At 42.5% G+C, this 24610-nt stretch overlaps 1 protein-coding gene across 2 annotated transcripts in view; it reads left to right on the forward strand.

The window, feature by feature from the left end:
* Positions 1 to 24317, forward strand: part of HSF2 (heat shock transcription factor 2) — a 45557-nt gene extending 21240 nt beyond the window's left edge. The window contains exons 1-13 of one of the 2 annotated variants that reach the window (XM_075087538.1): positions 7959 to 8187; positions 11808 to 11916; positions 12134 to 12261; positions 13109 to 13233; positions 15530 to 15605; positions 16779 to 16840; positions 16953 to 17037; positions 17914 to 18083; positions 18756 to 19025; positions 19590 to 19695; positions 22253 to 22306; positions 22897 to 22981; positions 23362 to 24317. In XM_075087538.1, the coding sequence (XP_074943639.1) occupies positions 8047 to 8187; positions 11808 to 11916; positions 12134 to 12261; positions 13109 to 13233; positions 15530 to 15605; positions 16779 to 16840; positions 16953 to 17037; positions 17914 to 18083; positions 18756 to 19025; positions 19590 to 19695; positions 22253 to 22306; positions 22897 to 22981; positions 23362 to 23651 (1701 nt within the window). In that variant the 5' untranslated portion in view covers positions 7959 to 8046 and the 3' untranslated portion in view covers positions 23652 to 24317. Of the gene's footprint in view, positions 1 to 7958; positions 8188 to 11807; positions 11917 to 12133; positions 12262 to 13108; positions 13234 to 15529; positions 15606 to 16778; positions 16841 to 16952; positions 17038 to 17913; positions 18084 to 18755; positions 19026 to 19589; positions 19696 to 22252; positions 22307 to 22896; positions 22982 to 23361 lie in introns of those variants that run through there. The other variant, XM_075087539.1, reaches the window with a different exon arrangement.
* The last annotated feature ends 293 nt before the right edge of the window (positions 24318 to 24610 follow it).

Consider the following 24610-nt stretch of genomic DNA (forward strand, 5'->3'; position numbering starts at 1 on the left):
ATGTTTGAGTACATTTGTGTTTTGATTTTGCTTTTAGAATAGTGTTAAAGCTATGACACAAACAATGCTTTCATATTACTTCCACACTGTCCTACAGGCTTCAGTAGGAATGCATACAGGAAACAGGATTTAGCGCTAGCTTTATAATACCATTATAATTGTCCTCTTAAAAATACAGCTTTTACAGCAATAACCATAAAATTTTCCACTGTTTTTGAAGATTTTTTTTTAAGCCAGCTGGATTTGGAGTACTCTGCTGAATAGTTGTAGAAGGAAACTAGTTTCTGTAATGAAGTTCCTAAGCCTGAGATCTGCTTTAGTCAGGGTCAGAATAAAACAAACTGCAATAAAAATGTTCATGAAAATGTTCTCTGCATCTTGAGGTGTTTTCTAAAATGAGAGGAAGAGTTGCTGGGTGTTTGGATTTACTTCCTATGTTTGTTTTTACTGTTGGAAAAACATTGAAGATAATTGGTCTAAAAGTATGGTTTTTTCCATGGCCAAAATTATGCAGTGTTATTGCACAGAGCTTACCACCCACGTTTACCTTTTCTTTCCAGAATACATCCATCCTATACAAATTGGGTACTCAGACACTGGACTAAAAGCTGCAAAAATCAAGAACATCTAGTAAGAAAAAATACTGTGCTCTTCTGCCTGCTGTTATTTACCTAAAGAGGTTCTTGTAACCCAAGGCTATGTTGTTTCTTATACTTTATTTTTCTTGTTGACACAGGTTTTGTTTTGGCACTTGTCTGTGTTCATCAGGAAAATACCAAGCACTGGGAATATATTTTAACCTATGCTTCATCCAATGATTTAAAGTATCTGAAAACAGAATTGTCTTGCTTTTATTGTAGTATACCTCTCTTCATAAATCCTTCACTGGGAAGAGAGAATCTCATAATATGCCTGAACTCAAGCATCCTAGCTTTTCACTCCTAGACCATTCTTTCACTTGGGATAAAGCAACTGCTTTTGTATCTGAATTACCTGAACTGGATTATAGAACTGATACAGGTTAAAAACTTACCCTCCCCCAGGTGTTTAAGGAATGCTTTTGTGTGTGTGTTGTTTGGTTGTTTTTTTTAAATCCAGTTTGCCTTGATGAAAGTTATTGCAGCATAGTGCAAGAGGTAGCACAGCAGGGATGGAGTGGGAAGGATTGAATAATGTGGCATTGTTGGGGGAGGTAGGGAGGGGAAAATGTTATCAAACCACAGCCTTTTATATCCTGAGGCTGTTCGCAGTGTCCTCTCTTTATGTTTTAGAAGGGGTAACACCTAGCTAAAGAGAACTAGAGGACAGCTGTTTCTGAACAGGAACATGGGGAAGAAAGCTTTATTTCTTCAGGAGAGTAAGATGGTTCTGTTTATGGGGCTTCTCTAGTAATATAACTAGTGAATCTGCAAGTTGAATGTCCTAACAGTCCTCTCTGTATGTGACTGACTTGGTAAAGGAAGCACTTAGCATAAAGCTTTAGGTACACATTCTGGTTCATAAAATTTGTTACTAATAGAGAGCACCATAGCCCAAGACTTGTTCCTCAGCAATGAGTGGAGGACCTTAATGATGAGTAAGGAAATGAAAGAAATCTTAAATTGTTATTTGTCATGCCCCTAAAGAAGGTGACTTTGGGAGATAATTGTACCTTTTATCTAGAAGAGGGGAGAGGAGGAAGTGATACATTGCTGAGGCTACATTAAATTTTCTGGATAAGGCATCAAACATGTGCAAACCACAGACAGAATCTGCCAGAACCGGGAAGTCCAGATGCTCCGTCTGTTATTTAGTTCTTACATCTGCAAAATACAGAAGACTACCAGTTGCGACTTTGTCTTTTTTTTTTTTTTTTATGTATGCTCTCAACTTAATGGCCAATTTGTGTGGGGAAGAATATGCAGCCTAGCAAGGAAAAAACATTGATGCAAATTCAAAAATAGCTTGATTACATTTTACTAACTAAACAAAGGTGATGACAGCTGCAACTGCAGTTGCAGCATAGATAGCATTTCAGTCAGCAGCTGTCCACTGAACTGTGGTGTGTGGCTGCTACAGCAGCAGTTTTAACCAAACCAGGAAGGAATTAGCAGAGTCCTGTGAAAACTAAAGCAAGTCATTACTTTCTCTAGTATCTCTTACAATACAGAAAACTAGTAATTTGGGTCACATTTTTGGACATCAAGTAATTTATTTTCTTTATAAAAACTTACAGGAATCTGGACAAGTGATGAATGTCAGTGGATTAGACACAGGCATGGAAGATTAGAGTTCCACCTGTTCAGATTCAGGTAAATTAGATAGAGATTAACCAGTTTGGTTTGTTCTATTTTCAGTCTGAGGGTTTTCCAGTTTAAACAGGCTGAAGATAGTTGTTAAATGGCCATTAGTGTGGAGGGAGACGTGACACGACAGACTCCACAATCACAGAGCAGGTGTGTTTCGTCCATTCAAATTATCTCTGAGTCACCTTAAGAAGCGGACTAATCTAACACAATTTATTCTTGAATATAAATTTTAAAATGTCATAAGAACACTGTTAATTTTACAAGTCAAATATATGGTTAAAGTAGCCCACTGGTACTTGGTGAAGAATTTCTGCTGTGCTGTGTGGTTTTGATAAGAATAAACCAATGAAGGGACATTCTTTGAAGAAAGCTTTCCCATGCTCTGGAGTTGAGTGGGCAGAGCGGTTATTTTTATGGAGGTCCTAATGCTTGGAATGTGAAATAGCATGAAATGGAGGCCTTTGAATAACTAAATCATTGATGTAGGATGTATTTGCTAAACTAACTTCAGGTTAGATAAAAGCTTCTTTTCATGCCTTACGGGGTTTGATTTATGAGCCCTTCATTGCCAGAATGTTCATAACTACATTATGAAATCCTACTTAAAGAAACAAAATACTGAGGAAATTGTATCTACGATTTGTTGTATCTACTTTTCATTTTGGAATAAAACTGTTAAGTTTGGATGACCAAATGAGCACATATGCTTAGGTTTGGTTCTTTTTTTTTTACCATAGAAATGGTTTTTCCACAATTACCAACACATGGCCACAGCAAATTGCTCTAAAAATTCTATAGTTTTCTGCCAGATGTGCTGCCCATGAAGCTTCCTTACCCTTTTTTCCCCACATCTACCATCCTTCCAAAATCAATGAAAAGATTACCTTTGCAGAGAGCCCTGAAGATCAGATAATCTGGCCTGAATTTGGAACTTGTTCTTAGCATGTTAAGAAATGGCCTTAGACTTGGATCTTTTGTCTCCTTTTTAAAAGTGGGGTTTTTTTAATGGCTTCAAGCATTTTAAGACTAGATTTTTTTAAAAGAAATTGACTGCATTTAGTTGAATGCTATCTTAGCTTGTTTAAAATATACCTTTTTCAAGTTTGCAACTCTTTTCCTCATAGTATGAGAAAATAGTCTTTTAATATATACTGAGCATTCTCATGGAGTATGGAAGATCTTGTCTGATTGGGAAAAGCCTAAACCAAGTATTCCTCATACATAAGCAGCTAAGAAACCGATACGATTTCTGGTGCTATTTCTACAGCAAGCTGCCTTGAAGGGTTAGTAATAAACATGAATGTAGGTCTGAATTTTCCTTTCAAGAAAAAAAGCCATTGATCATAAATGGAAGTGGGTTTCAGTTATCATAGCTTAATTTTTAAATATACTGTGGGGAACGGTTACCACAGCTTAATTTTAAAACTTACTGCTAGTCTTTATTGTGTCATTGTCTATTAGATATCTAGTGTGCTGGCTGTGCCATCTGCTTTTCCTACAGGACATGTGGAGAAGGGAAGGAAATTAATCACTTAGCCATCCAAAACACTTAGCAGTACTTGAATCAGATGCGCAAGGACAGCATAAAACTAACTGAAAGGATATTGGCTTTGGAAGAACAGTCTCTTTAGAAACTCTCTGAAATTCCATCTGCCTTGCCTACTCCAGCCAGTTTCGTCATGAGCACAGAAATCTCAAAGGCTGTCCCAGGTTCAAGGACAATTAACTTTAAAGCTAGGCTTCTTAGGGCAACTTCTAGTTTAAGGAGATCCTAATATGTGCAGAGTTGGGACTCCCAGGAACACTTCCAGTTCTGTAAGTGGCATACCACCTCTTTTTAAAGGTGGAAGGCTTGCATCAAATTTGGCTGTGAAGTGCTGTGCACAGCACTTGATACTAGAGACATTGCAGGACAGTTTACTTGTGGCCTTCTGTGCTCGTTCCAGGGGCAATGTACATGCAAGCTCGGTGACTGATGTGTCCCTTGCTTTCACAGAGATCAATATAGACAAATCAATAAAGGTAACTGGATTTGCAACACAATGATTTGTGTGCCTGAGAGCTACAGGACAACTGTGTTGTTCTTTACCACCTTATCATTGGCAGAACCTTCAGATGTCGTGTGCTTCAGTCAGGACAAATAGCGGTCACAAGAAGAGGAGAGTATCGCCTTGTAATCTGTCACCCTATGTTTGGCGCTCTTGGCATTTTCAGTCTCTTGGTTTGCATCATGCTGTTTGTCTTAAGGAAAATCTATAGACTGGTCTCCCTTGGGGAGTTGACTCGGGCTTTACTCAGGCTCTGATGTAACAGGAATTCACACAGAGTGTACTTCAAACTTACAAGAGCTATAGTAACAGCCCATAACGAAAGCTTGGCTGTTGACCCTTGCTGAATATTCCACTACAATGGAAGAAAATAGGGAGTGAGAGAGGGTAGGTGAAGTTCACATCAGAAAAGTGTTATATCAGGGCTGTTCTGTGACCTCTATTTGTAAGTATGCTGTAAAATAAAGAGTCCCCATCCTGAATGATTTTCCTTAAACTACATCAAAACTGGACTGTCAGTGGCCAGAGCTCATTCAAGAGAGGACGGGACTGCTGTGGGACTTGCCAGCTGCTTTAGAATGAGTGGAGACCAGTGGTGGCTGCGATTCTAAGCATACCTGATGTCAAAATAAATAGGTAGTGATATGAACAGAAATCTAGCTCTAGTCCCTTGGCTTCCTGCCCAGATTTGAGCTGCTGCTACCTATATAGCTTCTCTGTGAAAGCTGTAAGAAAACAAGAGCACCAGAAACAAGACATTCCCTGTTGGCAGCACTCTCTTAAGTCCCCAGACACTCCTGCATGTCGGAGGACTGCGGGTCTGAGGGAGGAGGAACAAGGTTGGGGAGGAACAGCATCTGCTGGGGCTTGAGGGGTTAGTTGAGGGATGTGGAAGGAGATCTCTTCCTTCTGAACTACCAACGTTTTACAATACCCAAAAAGTTTTACAGTGTTAATGTTTTTCTGATGAGGGGAGGGTGAGAATTGTATTGTGAAAGACTTAAATAGCTTGACCTGCCTCAGAACTGATAATTATCAGGTTTCTGCAAGCTGAATGGAGGAAAAGTTTTCTGCAGACTGGAAAAAGATGATTGGTAGCACTGCTCGTGAAGATACTGGGAAGTAAAATAGCCCTGGGTTAGACAGGTGAGTTCTACACTGGCTGACTTGTAAAATAATGTAACAGGAAGCTTTATGAACATAGGCAAGCAATTACCTTGTGCTCAAACCTTGTAAGATAATAAAAAACTAATTGAAGGGTTACTTGAGTTGTATGTAGCTAAGATTTTATGCTAAGCATTACATTAATAACTTCCAGTTCTTAAGCCTTAAGGCTTCAGAAGAACATTTTTTTTTTCCTAAACTAAGGTTTAGCAAGAAAGGTTAAAAGATTTCCCTCAGCTATAAGATATTGGAAATCAAGCTATACAACAGTCTTTCTCATCAAGAGGATGTTCAACCTGCTAGTGAGATGCAGAAAATTAAGTGCATGGTTCCACTTCTGTCTAAGCAAAAGATACCGATATAGCATTTTACCTTTTGAAATAATTCAGGGTTTACAAGCACAGTTTGAAATACTGTCCAACAATTCTGCAAATCAACTCCTATTTTCAAATGTATGTTGTAAATAAAAAATGTAAGATGGAGAGCAATACTGTGTCCATATTAAATCACAACCATGTTCTCTCTGCTTATCTAGCATTTGTAGCTAGATAAATGGAACCTGGTAGGAGCTTGCTGCATTCATGTCAAGATGAAAAATTACTTGGACAATTACTGTAAACTTGTGCTTAAATTTAAAAGGCATTCTTTTAAGTTTTTAATTCCAAATACTGACCCTGCCAAGTGAACCCATAAACTTAGTAACTGTGACTTCTCCTCTCAGGAATGATCTAGTGCATCTCAGTCAGTGAGTTTGTTAGCAGGCTGTTGCAGCCTGCTAAGATTATGAGAAAAGAGAAGCTGTGTGATATACAGCTTGAAATGGAAATACTTAAATTCATTTTCCTGCAGGCTACCATGCTAAAGGTTCTCAATTTTTTTCCTATGCCATTGTGCTTTATTCTCACTGCAAACTGAAGCAGATTGAGCCGACCTTGATTCTTAGAGACTTTTTTTGAGAACTCTCAACAAAATAAAATACAAATAACACTGTCAATTGATGAGGATTTGTTGTGGAAATGCTAGTTTTAGTTCTGTAGAACAATTTCTTAAAAATTATTTGCAATTAAGTTTGTTATTAAGTTTTCCAAAATACTTGGTAGAGTATGGAAAGAAATGCATTTCATTGCATTTTGCCATTCATTAGGCTATTTTCCTAGAGATATCCTTTTGATTTAAATCAGTTTGTTTTCAGAGTCTCTGTAGCCAGTAGGTCTGAAGTCTAAACACAGCTCGCCTTGGAGAGAGGTCTCCTTAGGGACTGCCTGATTAGAGTTAGCTTAGATGTTTCTGTTGTGCATACGCTCATATCATTGTGTTCTTAGATCATGTATATAATGATTTACCATGCTGTGTGTGCCTATGTTTTTCAGCTGACAAGCTATTTCTTAACCTTTCTACTACACCTTTCTGAAAACATCTTTAAAAACCTCTTCAGAAAGGCACGTTCTCTGCACCTCTAAGTTGCTGCTGAGACCTTGCCAACCTGTTCCGCTGCCCTCCCTGGATCCCAGTCACAGGTGAGAGCAGACTGCCGAGAGAGAACTGGCAGCAGAAGTGACTGTTTCAACTAGCTTTGAAAAACCTGCACAATTTTGTACTGATTTTCATTGAAAAAGTCATTGAACTGAGGAACATGAGAACTTGGAAGTAATTTTTTTTATAACTACAGCCACGAGAAGCTTGAGGGTAATAGATGAGGTGTCTCCAGCTATGCCTACATGGCATATAACTTGCCAAAACAGAAGTCAGAGTAGGTTGAAGGGGATGGTGCTGAGGCTTTCTGTTTCGTGTTGCTTCAGCTGCAGCCACAGTCTGAGTCTCTGCTATGTTTGATACTCTCTGAAGGGATCACATAATCTTTCACATCATCTTTCTTCAGGTGAGGGTCACACACACCCCCTGCCAAGGAAGCAATACTGTCCTTAACCTTTCATACAGCTGGTGTTAACGCCTGGTGTGTACTCTGTGTTATTCCTGTCATGGGTGTAGTGCTGGGCCGTGGTGGAGGATGAGGTTGATGGACACCTGATTGTGTGCCCTGAGCAAGGGCTTGGTAGTGAGGTGCCGAGTACCTGCAATTATAGTTGCCTGCCCTGCCCTGCGTGACCTCTGTGCACAGAGAGGGGAGCCCCTCCCCGCATCCCGGGGGCGCAGCGCTCCCTCACATCCCGCCATCTCCTTCAGCGCTTCCTCGGCCTCCCGCCACGCGCCCGCTGCCCGGCTGCACTCCGCCCACCGCCTGGCCCCGCCCCCATTGGCCCCGGTCCCTCCACATTTCACGGGCGGGACGCACGCGCCGCCGCATGCTGCCGGCCGGGCCCGCGCTGTTGTGACACGTGCGGAAGGCGCACGTGGGGCCGTTATGTAAAGCACAGAGGAGAAGGGGCGGGGAGGTGGTGGGCTGGTACGCAGGCGCACGTGCGGCGGGCCGCTGCGCATGCGGGGACCGCCCAGTGCGCAGGCGCGGGCAGGGGAAGGCCCGGCGGCTTCTCCTCCCCTCGCGCCCCTCCCCCGGCCAGACGGCGGAGGCTCCCGGGCGGGCGACAATGAAGCAGGAGCAGCCGCAGCCCCCCCAGCCGCAGCCCCAGCCGCCGCCCTCCGCCGGGGCGGGGGTCCCGGCCTTCCTCAGCAAGCTGTGGGCGCTGGTGGGCGAGGCCCCCAGCAACCAGCTCATCACCTGGAGCCAGGTGCGGCGCGCGCGCCAGACGCGCGGTTGGACGCTGCTTTTCCTTCCCCGGCTCCGCGTGCGCGGGGCAGCGGGAGGTGCCTCTTCCCCCCCCCCCTTCTCCGGTGGCGCCGGGCGGCACTTCCCGCACCCGGGGCCTGCCTTTAGGGGGTGGTGGGGCCCTCGGCCCGCGTGGGGAGGGCAGAAAACCGTGCACCCGCGCTTGGCGTGGCCGGGCTCCCCTCAGCCGGCCCGGGGCCGCGCCGCCCTGCTCCCGCCCCCCGCTGTCCCCGGCCGTGCCGCCTCCGGTGCAGCCGCTCCAGCCGGCCTTTCACCGCGCCGCGGGGCTGGGGGCCGCCGCAGCTCCCCTCAGCCCGGGCAGGGCAGTTGGGTAGAGGCTGGCTTGTCTCATCGCCGGCCGCGGGTACCTGCGGAGTACGGGCGCCGGTGCCCGCCAGGGAGCCCGCTTGCCGGCCCTGACCGAGCAGGCTGGGGGCTCCCCCGCGGGGCGGTCGGCGGGCGACCCTGAGCACGGAGGGGAAGGGCAGGGTCGGGAGAGCGGTGGGCGGTGCGGCCGCACGCGGCTTGCGTTAAGCCGTAGCGCGGGAAGCGCGGGGGAATTTCCCACTGCGGGGCTCTTAAATAATGGGGCTGGCCTGTGGCGGGCTGCGTGATAGCCGCCTGCACCGGGGGAGGGGGGTGGGGAAATGGGGGCGTTCGCCTGTGCTGTACGCAAAGCGAACAGGACCCCGTTCCCCCCTTGGGGCGCCCGCCCAGGCCGGCGGCGCCCGTGGCGGGGCTGGGGGGGGCCGGGGGCGCCGCGTCGCGGGGGGGGCTGCCGGCGGGGGAGGGGGGGGGAGCGGGGAGCGGTCGGCGCTGATTGGCCGGCAGGCGGGCACGTGGGGCCGACAACTGTGGCGCTGGGGGGCCGCCGATCGGCCTCCGCCTGCTACGGCGGGCACCCCATCCCCCGCACCCCCATCCCCTGCCCTCCCGCACCGCCCCCACCCCCAGGCGTGGGCGGGGGATGGGTCCCGGGCACCTCCCTGGAGACAGTCAGATCGGGTACCCATCGGTAGTGATGGGGGAGTTTAGGGGGGTCACAAGCGTTAATCTGACTCTGTTCATGTCAGTAACTGAAGTCCCTTTCCTGGCAACTGCAGGTTAGACGCGTGCAGTGGCCGTGTTGCTATGCATCTGCTCTGATGGTTTTTTTAAAAAAAATAAATTTAAAACCTAAGTTGGATGTCCCTTCATCTTGAATCCTTTATGTTCAAATGCAGGGTGTTGTAGGGAATCCTAAAGAAGCATTATCAGAGCACAGAGTTTATCAATATCTTAAAATATTGGAAGGCAGGAAGTAACCACCTTCTTACAATGTCACAAAGGGCTGGCAAGCTTGCTGCAGTAAGCATCATTGACTCTTGAGATAAATGCTAAGCGGTTTTTTTTTTTAATACTACATTTTTCTCTATATCTTACATGTTTTTAAAATTAGTATTAAAAACCTGTTCTCAAACTGTATCAACGTCTTCAGGTGGTGTTGAGATGGCAGTTCTCAGCTGAACTTATTTTAAATGCTTGAGCATGATGAAATGTTGTCTTAAACATTTTACTGATAATGAGTTACTAGTAACTTCAGCCAAAACTTCCCGAAGAAGGAAGCAGGTAGACTCAGTAGATTACAGCAGCTTTTCCTTCTAAACTTTTTTTTTTTCTTCTGAAAGAGAGGCACTAAGGGCTCTATGAAGATTCAGATGTTGTCTAGCTTAAGAAATGGCCTTTTTGCCACCTTACATTTTAATGAAGACTTGCCACATTCATTGCTTATGTTTATCTCAAGCATACCAAGGCTATTGTTAGGTATCATTGTATTTTTTAAATTAAAAATAAAAACTAATTGTTTGAGATTCTGTAAGGGGGAAGGAAGATCCAGTAATCATGGTTGATGTTATCAGCATCCAGCAGTTCTTGTTAATCATGGTTGATATTATCAGCATCCAGCAGTTCTTGTGTAGGGGAAGGTATTGGGGTCACTTGGTACACAAGTGATGACATCTTTTAAAAATGCGCTATATCGATATGGTGGGATACGGAAAGAGTACCAAGCATAATGGGAGAAAGAGTACAGTTAATATAATATTTCACTTTCTTCTTACACAAATCCATGTCCTTACACTGTAAGGATAAACACCATCTGAAACTGGACAGCCAAATTTTGTCTCCATGCATATGTGTCTCAGTGAAGCCACAGGTGTGTGTTGACCCCGGAGACACATACAGAGAGTACCAAATTAAGTCCTTGGAAGACTGCTGTGTGCTGCAGTCGGTAACACTAGGGCTTGAAAACTGTATTTAGCTTCAGTGAGTTCAAGTCAGGCCTTAACATCTGTATAGCTTTGCTGTGAACAACTGCCAGGACAACGAGACCTAGTAGATGTGTTCCCCAGATTTTTCTGTGCTAGGCCTGAGCAATGTCAAAGTGACAATAAAGCAAGGTGCCACATGAAAGCTGTCTGTTAGCGTCACAGGTTGCTGTAGCAACCTGAGTACCTTCAGCTGGTGAGTTTCATTAACCCATTGGCTGAAGTGGTCTGTTCCTGCCTTTGCTTTGCTTCCCTTTTTGCTTCCGCTGACTGATTCTCAGCAGGAGGTAGGTAGGCATTACTGGGAAGTTTTCACCTTCCTGCCCTGCTCTCAGTTTTAAGCTCCAAACTCCTCCAGTGGTGGGCCATTTGTAAATCCTGTTTCTGGCAGTCCTTGCTGGTTTGTCAGAAACAAGCTCTTGGGCAAGGGTCTTCACATGGTCGGTTTGTCAAGCTTCTTGGGGTCACAGGACTGCTGGCATTTGGGGATAAGAAGCACGTGACTCATTGAACTAAAGGGCTTCTAAGAAGATGCAGTATCAGTGTTGATATTTGTCGAAAATGATAGGCTTCTCTTTAAATACAGGTGAGGGTACTGTGGATGTGTGGACAAAGCCTAAGCCATTTTGAAGTAGGTAATCTGGATTCTACCAATTATTTGTCCTTCAGTTAACGGAGCACAGTCGCTGAAGAACAAAGAGCTGAGCCTTCTAATTTAGTCAAAGCCTGTGGATGACATAGGTCAGTCCTCTCACAACTGCCATCCCAGGGGAAGGGGATATGGCCTTGGGTGATTACCTTTTTGATAACTCCAAAACCCAGCAGGCACCCCCATCTCTTTGATAGCTCCGTCTGCTCTACAAGTCTTACCAAACCAATCATGCTTTTATACCAGAAAGCAGAAGGGACTCTCACTTGTTTGTTGGTTTTTATCCTTGCACAGTCTCCTTGTTATATTCCTTCCCAATACTTTGAAGCTACGTACAAAATTGATAGTATTGTCCTTAGTGAAACTGCGGTAATTGTCGGTACACAGTTAATTCATTTCTTGAGGAAGTAATAACAACACAGATATGGATAGCAGTGTGAATTGATAATACTCTGTTGCTTTGCAACTGCAGGGTTTGTACACTATTTGTTGTGGAAAATTTTAGGCAAGCAGATCAGTTACGTACTGCATGTACAAAGGAAACGTTCCTATCTGGTGATTAATTCTAAAAGCCCAGCATGTTTTCTACAACGGTATTTAAGTAGCTTAATGTGTCTCTCATTTTAGAATGGCCAGAGTTTCTTGGTGTTGGATGAACAGAGATTCGCAAAAGAGATTCTTCCCAAGTACTTCAAGCACAACAACATGGCAAGCTTTGTCAGACAGTTAAACATGTGTAAGTTGTTGGGTTTTTGCTTTCTAGCATAGTCATAGATCCTGTACATGTTTAGTTATAGACAGTTTCCTTTGAGCAGTGGCCCTGTGTTCACTGCAACTAAGATACTGTCTCATCCTCAAAACTGGTGTCAGGCTAGTTGGAACAGCATAGTTTGAATTTCTTCATGTGGGTTTTGAGAGGGTTTTTTTTTTTGTCTTCTGCTTCTTTTTTAAAGATGGCTTCCGTAAAGTTGTCCATGTTGATTCTGGGATTGTCAAACTGGAGCGAGACGGTCCAGTAGAGTTTCAGCACCCGTATTTTAAGCAGGGCCGGGAGGACTTGTTGGAACACATTAAAAGGAAGGTTAGTGAAAACTTAGTATGTGGAAAACTCTAAGTATGAAGGAATAGCCAAGTTCAAGTCAAGTTTAATTGCAGGATTGTGAATGCAAATAAGCTTGGAGTTTAAGGAAGCAAATTGGGCTGGTCTCATATAGATATAGATATAGATATAGATATAGATATAGATATATATGGACTTGTTTAAAGATATTTTGGGGGACTTGACTAGGCTTCTTTATCTGACCTGCCTTGCTGTCACTATAGTAAGTTTCACAGGTGGCAAAAGTGAGTGAGTTATGCAAATATGACATTTTGCAAATGGGTATTAGAAGAAGTGCAGGGCATGCCTTGACTTTACCATCAGTAATATAACAATCTGCTCATTTATGTAGCTTGTTTAAGAACAAAGCTACTGTAAGCATTAAGCTTTCCACCGAAGAGAACAGGGAGCAAACCTATAAACATGTTTGTTATGCTGCTAAATGTGATTCTGAAATGTGCTCTGCTCTTCTTGTGAGTCAGGTGAATATAGATATCACATAGAAGTATGGCAAGATAAACTGCAGTGAGAGGGATGTGCTTATTAACATTGGGTTATTGTGAAGCAGTTATGGTGAAGTAGAGCACTTAGGAGAATGTCTGAAGAATCTGAATGTACACATGTTTGTACCAACTAAAGCTAGCGTTGTGACAGCTGTAAGAGGACATTTCTATTTGTTTCTCTTCTTTTTTATTTGATGCTTTGGTTATTATTAACTTAAATGTATAGTTTATCAACAGTAGAAGAAAAAATACTTGATCACCAAAAGAAAATAATAGTTATCAATGAGTAAAGAGAAGTGCTGTTTCTGGATTCTAATCTTTTAAAGGTTTCTTCTTCGAGACCTGAAGAAAACAAGATACGTCAGGAAGATCTCTCCAAAATAATAAGTAGTGCTCAAAAGGTGCAAATTAAACAAGAGACTATTGAATCGCGATTGTCTGCTTTGAAGAGGTAAGTTGCTCCATCAGCAACTGATCCCTAAAATTGAGTAATTCTGATAATAGATGTGACAAAGACCTAATTTTAGGTGTCTCTTGAGTTCTTACTGCCTAACTTTAAATAGTGCTTTAGGAAAATAATTCTCAGTAAAAGAATTGCATTTAAAATTTAATATTCTGATACAGCTAAAAGTAATAGGCAATGTTGGTGTTTGAAGACTTGTCTAGTAGTGAGCAATTAAATAACGCTTTTAATAATATTCCCATAATGCTGCTGAGGCTGAATATTCATCTTGGCTCTTAGCATAAAGTATGCTTTTTTATGTCTTCAAGTTTCAAGTAGTTACTGTGTTTAGTTTGAGGCAGAGTTTGGTTTGTGCAAATTGCTTATAATACCTTCTTACTGCAGTTAATATCTTTGCTGATTGCTTTTTATTTTCCTGTTGTCTTCATTCCTCTGCTGCTAAAAATTGCAGAAGAGTTAATGCCTGTGAAAATCTGTTTAGAAATCTGATTTGGAAATTCATTAGTTACCTCAGTGACAGAGGTACAGAATCTAAAACCCAAATGTAAATAGAGTATTTCTAGAACTGCATTATTACCTATTTAGTAACTATGATTTATTCTCAATGAAGAGAGAAATGTGTCACAAATTACTTAATCCTTTACAGTATGTAGATACAGACAGGATATATGAGCATAAGCCTATGCACTGCAAGTCACAGCACCTCAGCAGTAACTCTGTCTCAGGACTCCTTAACTTACGTTAACTTGAGAACGTAGATGGCTGTGTACCTCTGTGGCAGAGATCACTGATTAGTTCAAGTTTTAATAAGTAAATGTTGTCATTTCTAGTCTTCGGTTCTAATTACTTGAGTGGTGGAGTATTCAGAGGCAAACTTATTTTGTCTAGGAAGAGTATTAGAATCTGGCCAGTCTAGATTAAAAATGTTGATATTCACCCTTTTCAAACCATGGATGAATTTGGGTTGGAAGGAACTTCAGAAGGCCATCAGGTCCAAACCCGTGCCCAGAGCAGGGCTGACTTTGGCTGAAATGACATCCAGTTGCTAATGGCCTTACAGGTTGTGGAGATGTGAATGTAGACTGGTTGGTCTTTGATATCCATATTGCTCTCCCATGAATTTAAAATGATTGAGGTAGGAACTGGAGCTCAATCAGAAGACCTAGTGCTACAAAATGTTAATAAAGCTGGTGAGAAATAGAGAAAGTTCAGAATCCCTGACCTGAGTTAAACCTGTGATGGAACTGTAGTCTTAAATTGTATATTGGATATAGGAGTGGTTTGAGGATTGAGTAGGAAGATTCATCATACTGCATATAAACAGCTGTTTCTGCAAACTGAGCTTCAGGTTTCCTAAAAACCCAAACACCAGCAGAGAGATTTTCCCCCTTTTCTTGGCATATGTCCATGTTGAAAACTAAACTGCAAAAGAGAGGAGGGTGGTATGTTTTCTTATTCATGGAAGCTTTTGGTATTCATTACCTACCTCTTAATGTGCTTTATGCTGTTGGAATCAATGAGGTTTGTGGATATGACAGCAAGGGCCACTCTACAGCAGTTTTTATACTGTCTCAGTAACTGGACTGCTGTGAGTACTGGAAAAGCCAAGGTTTGTAAAATGGCAGTCTTCCATGAAAACTCATCTCTGCTGTGCTGTTATTTTTTAGCACCTAACATGCCCCTTTACTGGAGCTAATAGAGGCAACTGTTAGGATGACCTACAGCTGCCCATGTGACTTGAGAGCTTGTTCTGTAAAGATGCTTTCAAGGTGGACGTACTGTTGCTGACAGGTGGCTTGCATCTAGCAAGAGGTGTGTGAGGGAGGACAAACAGGCTTGATATAGGTGAAGAACTGGTTTTTAGTGGTGAGAGAAAACTGCATTCTTATGCTGTTTGGCCCTTTGCTGCTGCCAGAAATCAGTTGTATGCTTGATTTTTTTTTTAAATTGGATTCCCTAGGATTTAATTACTAGAAGGAAAAGGAGAAGGTAACTTTGTTACAGGAAAGGAAACAAAATAGTTAATTTTTAAACGCCGAATGTGTATGTAATAAGTATTGCCAAATTCGGGATATTCTTTTTAAGGGGGCTGGAAATTCTCTGCAGGGTCTTTGTTGTCTTCATAATTATTTGCCAAGGCTGCTGACTGTGTGACTTCCCCCTCCAATCTAAAAACACATTTCAAAGAGCTTTAATGAAGCCAACTAATCTTTAACAAAAATGGTTCATGTAAATATTTTAAAACTTAGTTTTAGTTTTACTTTTAATCATCCTTTTCAAACAGAGAGAATGAAACCCTTTGGAGGGAAGTGGCAGAACTGAGAGCAAAACACTTGCAACAACAGCAAGTTATTCGGAAGGTAATGTTTCATTCAGGTGTTGTATGTGAATGAGTGAGTGACTGCTTCTGAAGTGGAAATACTGTGCCACATGTTACCTTACTTTGCCCTCACTGTTTTTTTTGTAGTGTGTGAAATGTCTTTTCAATAGAAAAAACAACAGGGTGGTGGTGTATGGTGAACAAATCTTTGTGAAACAAATATTCAATGTATTTCACCACGTAAGCAGAAGATAAAGGCCAAACTCTTGTAAACATTTGCAAAGAAAGAGGTTCAAGAACTTCATACATCATTAAGGTACCCTTAAAATGGTCCATCCATTTTTTATGACTTCAGGAATTGGATGACTAATATTCTGTGTTGGGTGATCTCAGGAAAAACTTGCTCCCTGCAAGAATTACAGAGTTCTGTACTGGAAATTCACTACTGTCCCGCTTAAGTGACCCACTGGCACTACATTTCTGAAGTTACCAGAAGAACATTGAGTGGAACCCACTGATAATATGTTAGTTTAGCTTAGTTTAACAGTTAGATTTATGATCTACCAAAACTGATGTAAATGCAAAGAGTTTACACATTTTTTTTACATATCAGAAATAGCAACACTGAAAGCAGCCATGTAGCAGACTCTTACTGATTTTTTTTGCAGTTTGTTCAAGCCAGATGCATACATTTAATCCTTAAATTTAGAACATACAGGAAGAAGTCTAACGTTTCAAAGGAAAGGCAGCTGATGAATAGTTAAGTGTACATGTCATTTTTTCCTGAATCTATCAAAAGTGCCTTTCACCAGAACAAGTATTTATACAGACAGAGGTGATGTATACAGTCAACATCCCTATATGCCTTCTGTCATTGCATATTAGAGTTCTTCTAATCATTTGAGTTACCAGATGTTTTTCTGTGTACTGTGTGATGTAGTGTAAAAGTCTGCTCTTAACACCTGCTATGTGAAAAGCCTTTCTCAGGCAACTGAATAACTCTTCTTTTTATATATTACCAGTAGTGTTCACTGTTGTACTGTGATTTTTAACTTTTCTGAACAGTTCTATATGAGAGTTACTACACAAAATAAGTGACCTGCTGTTTAGGTATAGATTTTATTGTTGAAGTCCTCTACTATAAAGTGTCTTGGTACTCTGAGAGAAGCAATTACAGAGTAAGCTACTAACAACAGTGTTATTTTCCTTATAGATTGTACAATTTATTGTTACCTTGGTGCAGAATAACCAACTAGTGAGCCTAAAACGCAAGAGGTAAATATGGTCTTGAAAACTTGCTGACAGTCAATATACTGACATGTTTTGTTGACTAAAACCAAAGAATTACCTTTGAGGTGGCTTTCTTCCTTTACTCTTTCTGATATAGGCCTCTACTTCTGAACACTAACGGACCTACAAAGTCGAATGTATTTCAACAACTTGTGAAAGAACCGGCAGACAGTAGCCACCATGTAAGTTTTCTTTTGTGTGTACTCTTTGTTATGATGGAAGGAGTGGAGGGGGGCAGACAGATCAAGTGGGTAGTCTTATGGGGAGTAAAACACAGCTGTGTACTGAAGGCGATCAACTTTTATAAGTGATACACTGTGTTATGTTTCCTTCAGAAACCAAGTGTGTTGATAATCACCATTCACTTTTCAATATAAGCGTGTATAAGCCAAGTACCTGTGTATTAAATACAGCTTGATGTGATCCTACTGAAAGCAGTTTGCTTTAACAATAGTGCTGTTGGAAATAGCACGCGTATGTTGTGTTGCTACCTCTGGGAGCCAGGTGCCCCTAGCCCCATACAGGGACAAGGATCCAGAGTATTGCTCTGCAAGGCAGCATCCAACCCAGCAAAAATAATATCAATTTCCTGTGCCATTTGAATGTGTCACGCCACTGAAAGTTATTTTCTGCTGTCCAAATAATGGTTGATGAGAAAATCATTTGAATGAGTGCCGTAGCATGGTACTAGAATTAATGGCTTTAATAACAAAGTACTATTTAAACGGCAGCCACTGTTTTAGTATTTTTAGTTCTTGTGCAGTCCTGTTGTCGCAGCTTTTTTGTTGCTTTTGCTGACAGTGCTAGTATATTTTTATTTCTATGCCTGTGGGATTTGCCAAACATTTTTTTCTGTAGCTGCTATTCTCCAGCTTGTTCCTTTATTTATATGTTTTTCTATTAAATGTAGATCTATGCAAACAGCTTGTAATCTTGTAAGCTTGTAGGAAAGCTTTTACACCTCTTAAGAATTGAAGCATTGTAAGATAAAATGATAATCAAGAATGCTGAAGCTTGTTGTCTTTCTGTCCCCTGGCTCCCTTTAAAATAATTCTCAGGTACCTCTCAACAGAAATGAGGGCTTAAAACAAAGGGAACAGATTTCAGATGACATCATAATTTATGATGTCACTGAGGATGTGGGTGATGAAGAAAATCCCATGGGTGATGAAGAAAATATTCCCATTACACCAGAAGCAAATGAAGATACCACTTCAGATTCTTCCAAGTAAGAAGTCTGTAGAAGTCTGTGGAGATAATTGGCTTTCAGCATTGTATGATATGCAATAATTCAGGTGGCTTAGATAATGTTTTTTTAATGAAGTGGTCAGAATTATTCAGTACTCCTGCACATGTAGAAGCTTTATCTCTGAATTCACACTAGGTTCTGATCAATTGACCTCTGGATTTGTTCCAAATAGCTAATTGGCTGTTGGAGTTTTAATACGCAGAGGATAGAAACTAGTGAGAAGCAATCTGTATTATTGCGCTCTTGTTAAATATGCTACTTGTCCAAAGACAGAGTAAGTGATGATGTCTTACTTTAGGTTATGAATACAGACAGGAATGGCTTCCTTTGTTTTTCCTGATTTTTATGGAGGATAATTTGCTCTGCTGTTTGTCAAGTGTTGTTGTGGTCTTTGAACTTTATTAAGCCTGTTAATTTCAAGGTTGTTTTCCAGTCCCAAGCATTTTGTGACTATGTTCCTTCCTGTCTGTACTTAGCCCTATAGAAGTAAATAGATATTAGAGTATCTTGCTGTTTTCTCTACTAAAAAGCAGTAGGAAAGTTTATTTCCTTATAGTTGCTTGACTAAAATGGGAAGTGGCTAAGCCTGTGGAATAGTACCGATTCAAATGAGTGTATGAAATGCTTTAATTCATTTGTCTTGTACTACAGTGGTAGTCATTCTCCCGATATCGTAATTGTGGAAGATGATAATGAAGAAGAATATGCCCCTGTAATTCAAGGGGATAAAAGCACAGAATCAGTTGCTGTCCCTGCTAATGATCCGCTCAGCCCTGTCAGTGACAGTACGAGCCCGCTCATGTCAAGTGCTGTACAGCTGAATAACCAGTCGACTTTAACTGCAGAAGATCCGGTCTCAATGATGGATTCCATACTCAATGAGAATGGAGTAATTTCACAGAATATAAATCTTCTTGGAAAGTGAGTAGCCTGGTCTCATGGTTTTTCAAGTATTAGAACTGATTTTTTGGCTGAAGTAAAAAGAACTGTATAGTAGTTTCTACTGAGAACTTCAAATTTATAGGTCACCTTTATTCTAGCCAGTTTCTAGAGATCCTTCTAAGTATTTTAAGATGGGACCTCTGATTTTCTTGGTGAAGCGAGTTGGTGTGCATGATCTGACAGTGTAATGCTGTGGATATCGTTGTTTATACTGTCAGGATTTATCTGCGCAGCTCTTACAGGCCGATGGGACTCTTTAGGGCTACCTGGGTGCAAGAATTGCATCTCTGCTGATGTTACATCATGATGTTGTGTTGATGTCATATCGGTTTCGGAGCACCTGTCTGCTTTACTTGGGTTGTCCTCTAAAGAGGCTAAAAGTTTTGGTTTTTTTTCCAGAGGCAGTTTCTAATGAAAGACTTTGTTCATGCTAGTTCTGGTGAAGATTTTTAGATGCATGTAGTACATCTGTGCAAAGCTTAATTGTGTATTTCTCTTCCTTTTGTTAAGGGTTACAGCAGTAAAATATAATTTTTCTTCTAGAGTTGAACTTCTGGATTATCTTGACAGTATCGACTGCAGTTTAGAGGACTTCCAAGCTATGTTATCAGGACGACAGTTCAGCATAGATCCGGATCTCCTGGTCGATGTAATTTCCACTGTTTATTTTAAGTATTTTGGTAATACACTGCAGAAAATACTTGTGTGGGTTGTTACTGTTTAAAATAGACTTAAAACACAACAGATTTTTTTTGTTTTGCCTTTCTTCCCTTTAAGAAAGGAAAGTTATAAGTATTTGTGAATATATGTTTCTGGGACACTGGCGTAATTCTCAGTGCTTCACCACTGCTCAAGTGAATGCTGAAGTTTTTGATTGAAGAATGGCTTTCTTAATGAAACAATGCACTTATTTGTTGCTATGTGAACTCAGACAAAAATTAGATTAATACTCTTGCTTTGAAATAGCCCAGCACATCATCCGCGGTCTTCTCAATGAACTGGGGTTAAAAGGCTCTTCACATTTATTTTACAAGTTTCTCTGCCATTTCTCAGGCATATGTATATGTTCTCAATTTCTCTTCAGATTTGTCTTGAGTGGAATGGTCTAGGTTGGGAGGGACCTGTGCATGCCATCTAGGCCAGCCCCCATGCTCAAAGCAGGGCCAGCTTTGAAGTTGGATCGTGTTACTCAGGACCGTGTTGACTTAAATTCTGAAATCTCCGCAGATCATGGAATCATAGAATCATTAAGGTTGGAAAAGACCCTTAAGATCATCGAGTCCAACCGCTAACCTATCACTGCCAAGTCCACCACTAAACCAGATCCTCAAGCACCACATCTACCCTTCTTTTAAATACCTCCAGGGATGGAGACTCAACCACCTCCCTGGGCAGCCTGTTCCAATGCCTGACAACCCTTTTGGTGAAGAAGTTTTTCCTAATATCCAACCTAAACTTCCCCTGGCGCAGCTTGAGGCGATTTCCTCTCGTCCTATCTCTTGTTACTAGGGAGAAGAGTCCAACCCCCGCCTCACTACAACCTCCTTTCAGGTAGTTGTAGAGAGCGATAAGGTCACCCCTCAGCCTCCTCTTCTCCAGACTAAACAACCCCAGTTCCCTCAGCTGCTCCTCTTAAGACTTGTTCTCTAGACCCTTCACCAACTTTGTTGCCCTTCTCTGGACACGTTCCAGTACCTCAATGTCCTTGTACTGAGGGGCCCAAAACTGCACACAGTACTCGAGGTGCGGCCTCACCAGTGTCGAGTACAGGGGCACGATCACCTTCCTTCTCCTGCTGGCCACACTATTCCTGATACAAGCCAGGATGTCATTGGCCTTCTTGGCCCCCTGAGCACACTGCTGGCTCATGTTCAGTTGGCTGTCAACCAACACCCCCAGTACCTTTTTCTGCCAGGCAGCTCTCCAGCCACTCCTCCCCAAGTCTGTAGCGTTGCATGGGGTTGTTGTGACCCAAGTGCAGGACCCGGCACTGAGCCTTGTTGAATCTCATACCGTTGGCTCCAGCCCAACAATCCAGCCTGTCCAGGTCCCTCTGTAGGGCCTTCCTGCCCTCCAGCAGATCGACACTTCCACCCAGCTTGGTGTCATCTGCAAACTTACTGAGGGTGCATTCAATCCCCTCATCCAGATCATCAATTAAGATATTGAACAGGACCAGCCCCCAACACTGAGCCCTGGGGAACACCACTCGCGACAAGATGGGAGATTCCACAGCCCCTCGGGTGCATGTTCTGGTGCTTGACTCTTCTTTGTATGTCAGTCACAATTTTCCCTGCTGCAGGGAGGTAGTAGCTCTTGCCTCTTGTCCCTTGTTCATCTTGGTGGAGTTTGTCTTCTCTGTAACACCTCTTCAGAAGCAGGTCTGCCTCTCCGGACATGATTAGCCAAGCTCCCTCAGCCTCTTGTATGTCCTAAGCTCCCAAACATCTGTGGCCTTCCAGATGCCCTCTAGTTTGAAAACTCTTGTGTGGGGGAAGCCTAGAACTGCACACTCTTCCACAAGTGGCCTCAGGTGCTGTGCAGGGAGAAATAATCACTTCCAGTGGCCTCCTGGTTGCACTCTGCCTGCAGCAAAGCATGCCTCCCTGCAGCAAGGCCACGCTGCTGACTCGTGGTAGGGTGTTGTCTACCAGAACTCCCAGGCACCCCCTCTGAGGAGCTGCTTCCTTTCATTCGTTCCCTAACCTGGGCCAGCACATGAGGTTATTTTGCCTAAAAGGCATTTGGCTGTTGAACCCGATGGAGCGGCTGTTGGCCCCTCTCCTGCTTTGCTGAGATCCCTCGTAACAGCAGCTCTGCTCTCCCATGTGTTGATGACTCCTTCCAGCTTGGTGTTGCTTGCAAACTTGATCGGGGTGCGTTCTTCCTTACCGTACACAATTCTCCATGCATCAATGTAAGAAGAGATGACAGGTATTTTAAGACAGCGGCAAACCATGTTAACTATGTTACATGTAACTTAGACTGTTTCCTTTGTGACCGAGGTTCATGGAATTCCAAACCAGTACACTCCAAAGCCAGGTTTTCCTTGCAAAAGTGGTAACTACCTGCAAATAACCTCTAATCCTGATAGAGGGTGACAACATTAAGGACAGGGATGATTCTCACACGTGCAGATGTGATGTTCTTGTATTCTTAATAGCGACATCGAGATACCTAAACTTGATGTGTTTTGTCTTACTCAGCTTTTTACAAGCTCCGTGCAGATGAATCCCACAGATCATATCACTAATACCAAAGTAAGTCTCAAGTCCGTTGCTCAATGTACACAGTAGTGAGAGATGTGAACTTTATTCATCCTTTATTGTTTTCTTTACTGGTATAACAGCTCTTTTTTTGGTGCTCTGGCTTTCAAGACTTCCATAAGAATAGGAAGGCTGCAGCTGAATTCATCATGTTTGTTAGGTATTAAAAAGGGGAAAGCACAGTAATTAATAATGTCCTTTAAAACTCGTATTACCTTGAGGCCAATACCTGTACATTGTACCAGTCTCTATCTGCTAAGATGCAAACATGGTACACACTTTGTCAGAATGGGTTCGTCTGTGTTGCCTGCTGGGAAAAGAAACACAAGAATAAGCAGCAAAGCAAAGATCCAGCTCTTTGAATTTGTCCTACTCATTTATGAGCATTAGTTGTGGCTCTTGCTTGAATAAGCCTGTGTTTTCATTTCACATTTCCTCAGCCAAGGCCTGCTAGTGTGGGTAACTGATAGCGCTGCATCCTGTCACAAATAAAAAGTGAATTTTTTTAGTAGTTGGTCAGCTGTGTCGTAGCGGCATTAGAGAAGGCTTTAAGTGTGTGTTTAAGGTTTTGCTTTTGTTTCCAGATGGAGACAAAGGGAATAGAAACCACCAAGAATAACGCTGGTCCAGCAGCTTCACAGGAAACACAAGTTTCTAAGCCCAAATCAGGTTAGTTGTAGTGTTTTGTTGAAACAGTTTTAAACAGTTGAACAAGCATTGTTCTAAAAACCATCTCAGGTATTTGCTCTTTGTCTGGCTTGTGTCATGCTGATAAGCAAATAACGGAAAGAAAAAACTTACTATATTTGCTCTTTAGGTTTTTGGCACTGCACCAGGTGCAGAGGAACTGTTGTGTTTGCAGGAGAATCTGAAGAAATAATGTAATGCGTGAATGTAGCAATTCTTCAATTGCTTATTTAAAATGAACACCTATAATGGTTTTTTTCATTAATTATTCTTTAAATAAGCTCTGTGGGTTGGATTTTGGTTTTTCCTTCTGCATGTAGAAAGGCACGTGAACAATGTTTTGTGCATTTTCTTCCCCTTAGATAAGCAGCTCATACAGTACACTGCGTTTCCACTCCTTGCATTCCTCGATGGGAACCCAGGCTCGGCCATTGAGAGCGGGAGCTCCACAGCTGAACCGCCCTCCTCTGTTGACAAACCCCTGGAAGTGGACGAGCTCCTGGAGAGCAGCCTGGACCCCGAGCCCACCCAGAGCAAACTGGTGCGGCTGGAGCCGCTGACGGAGGCGGAAGCAAGCGAGGCCACGCTCTTCTATCTATGTGAACTTGCCCCGGCACCCATGGACACAGACATGCCCTTCTTGGATAACTGATGTCATGGGGACTCTGTACATAGTCATGGAGACGAACTATTTATTTAGAATATTGTTTGGTATATGAGTTTTTTTGTAAATCACTGTTTTATGTAACCAGGTAACGTGGAATCTAAAATACCTTTCCTATGTTACTTCCTACAAGCAGTTGTTTAACCGCAGGGTTGGATGAGCTGTCAGACACGGTTGGCACTGCCAAGGCAGGCTGTTAGCGTATGGCTGTCACGTACTTGGTATTACGCGTATCGCTGAATACCCCAGGTAACTGAACACTTGTTAATAGTAAGCTTTGATTTATGATTTCTTATACTTCTGGTCTTACATATGATGACGTAAACTAGTAGCGTATGGGTAGGGAGCACTGACTTTCTGTATCTATCTTGGGTTTTTTGTATTTTTTACAGCATTTTGTTTAACAGCGGTGAGGCTTTTTTTGGGGTGGGGGGGACCAGGACCTGATGTAGGCTTTCTTTTTCCCTGCTTGACCTGGGAACAAAGTGCCTGTACCTTGCTCAATCTTGGTTCTGCCTTACGTTCACTTCAGCGGAAGTGCTCACACATAGCACAAACCGGGGAAAAGTTCTCTACAGCCGCCAGGCCCCTTGACTGCATGAGTACTTTTAACTTGGACCATCTACTCTGGTAAAATAAATGTTACGTGTGTTACTTGTTGTCTCTTACTCCACGTGCCAAGCAGATGGGGGTTTAACAGCCTGTGTTTTCCATGCTGCAGTAGCTGTGCAGTGAGGTCTGCTTCTAGGCACATTTATTGGAAAGTAGTCTCATTTTCCAATAAACTCCAAACTTCAAGGCTTATAAGCCTCCAGAACAAGTGGCTAATGCGAACTGTGTTTTGCTTTAGTACTATGCAAAAGAATGTTTTCGCCTTTGTTTTCTTGCTGAAAGCTAGCAAAGCCCTGTAGCATCCCCCTGGAAGGAAAAAGTCCTGCCCCTGCTGA

Source organism: Phalacrocorax aristotelis, chromosome 3 (genome assembly GCF_949628215.1).
Source record: "Phalacrocorax aristotelis chromosome 3, bGulAri2.1, whole genome shotgun sequence".
Classification (NCBI taxonomy): Eukaryota; Metazoa; Chordata; class Aves; order Suliformes; family Phalacrocoracidae; genus Phalacrocorax; species Phalacrocorax aristotelis.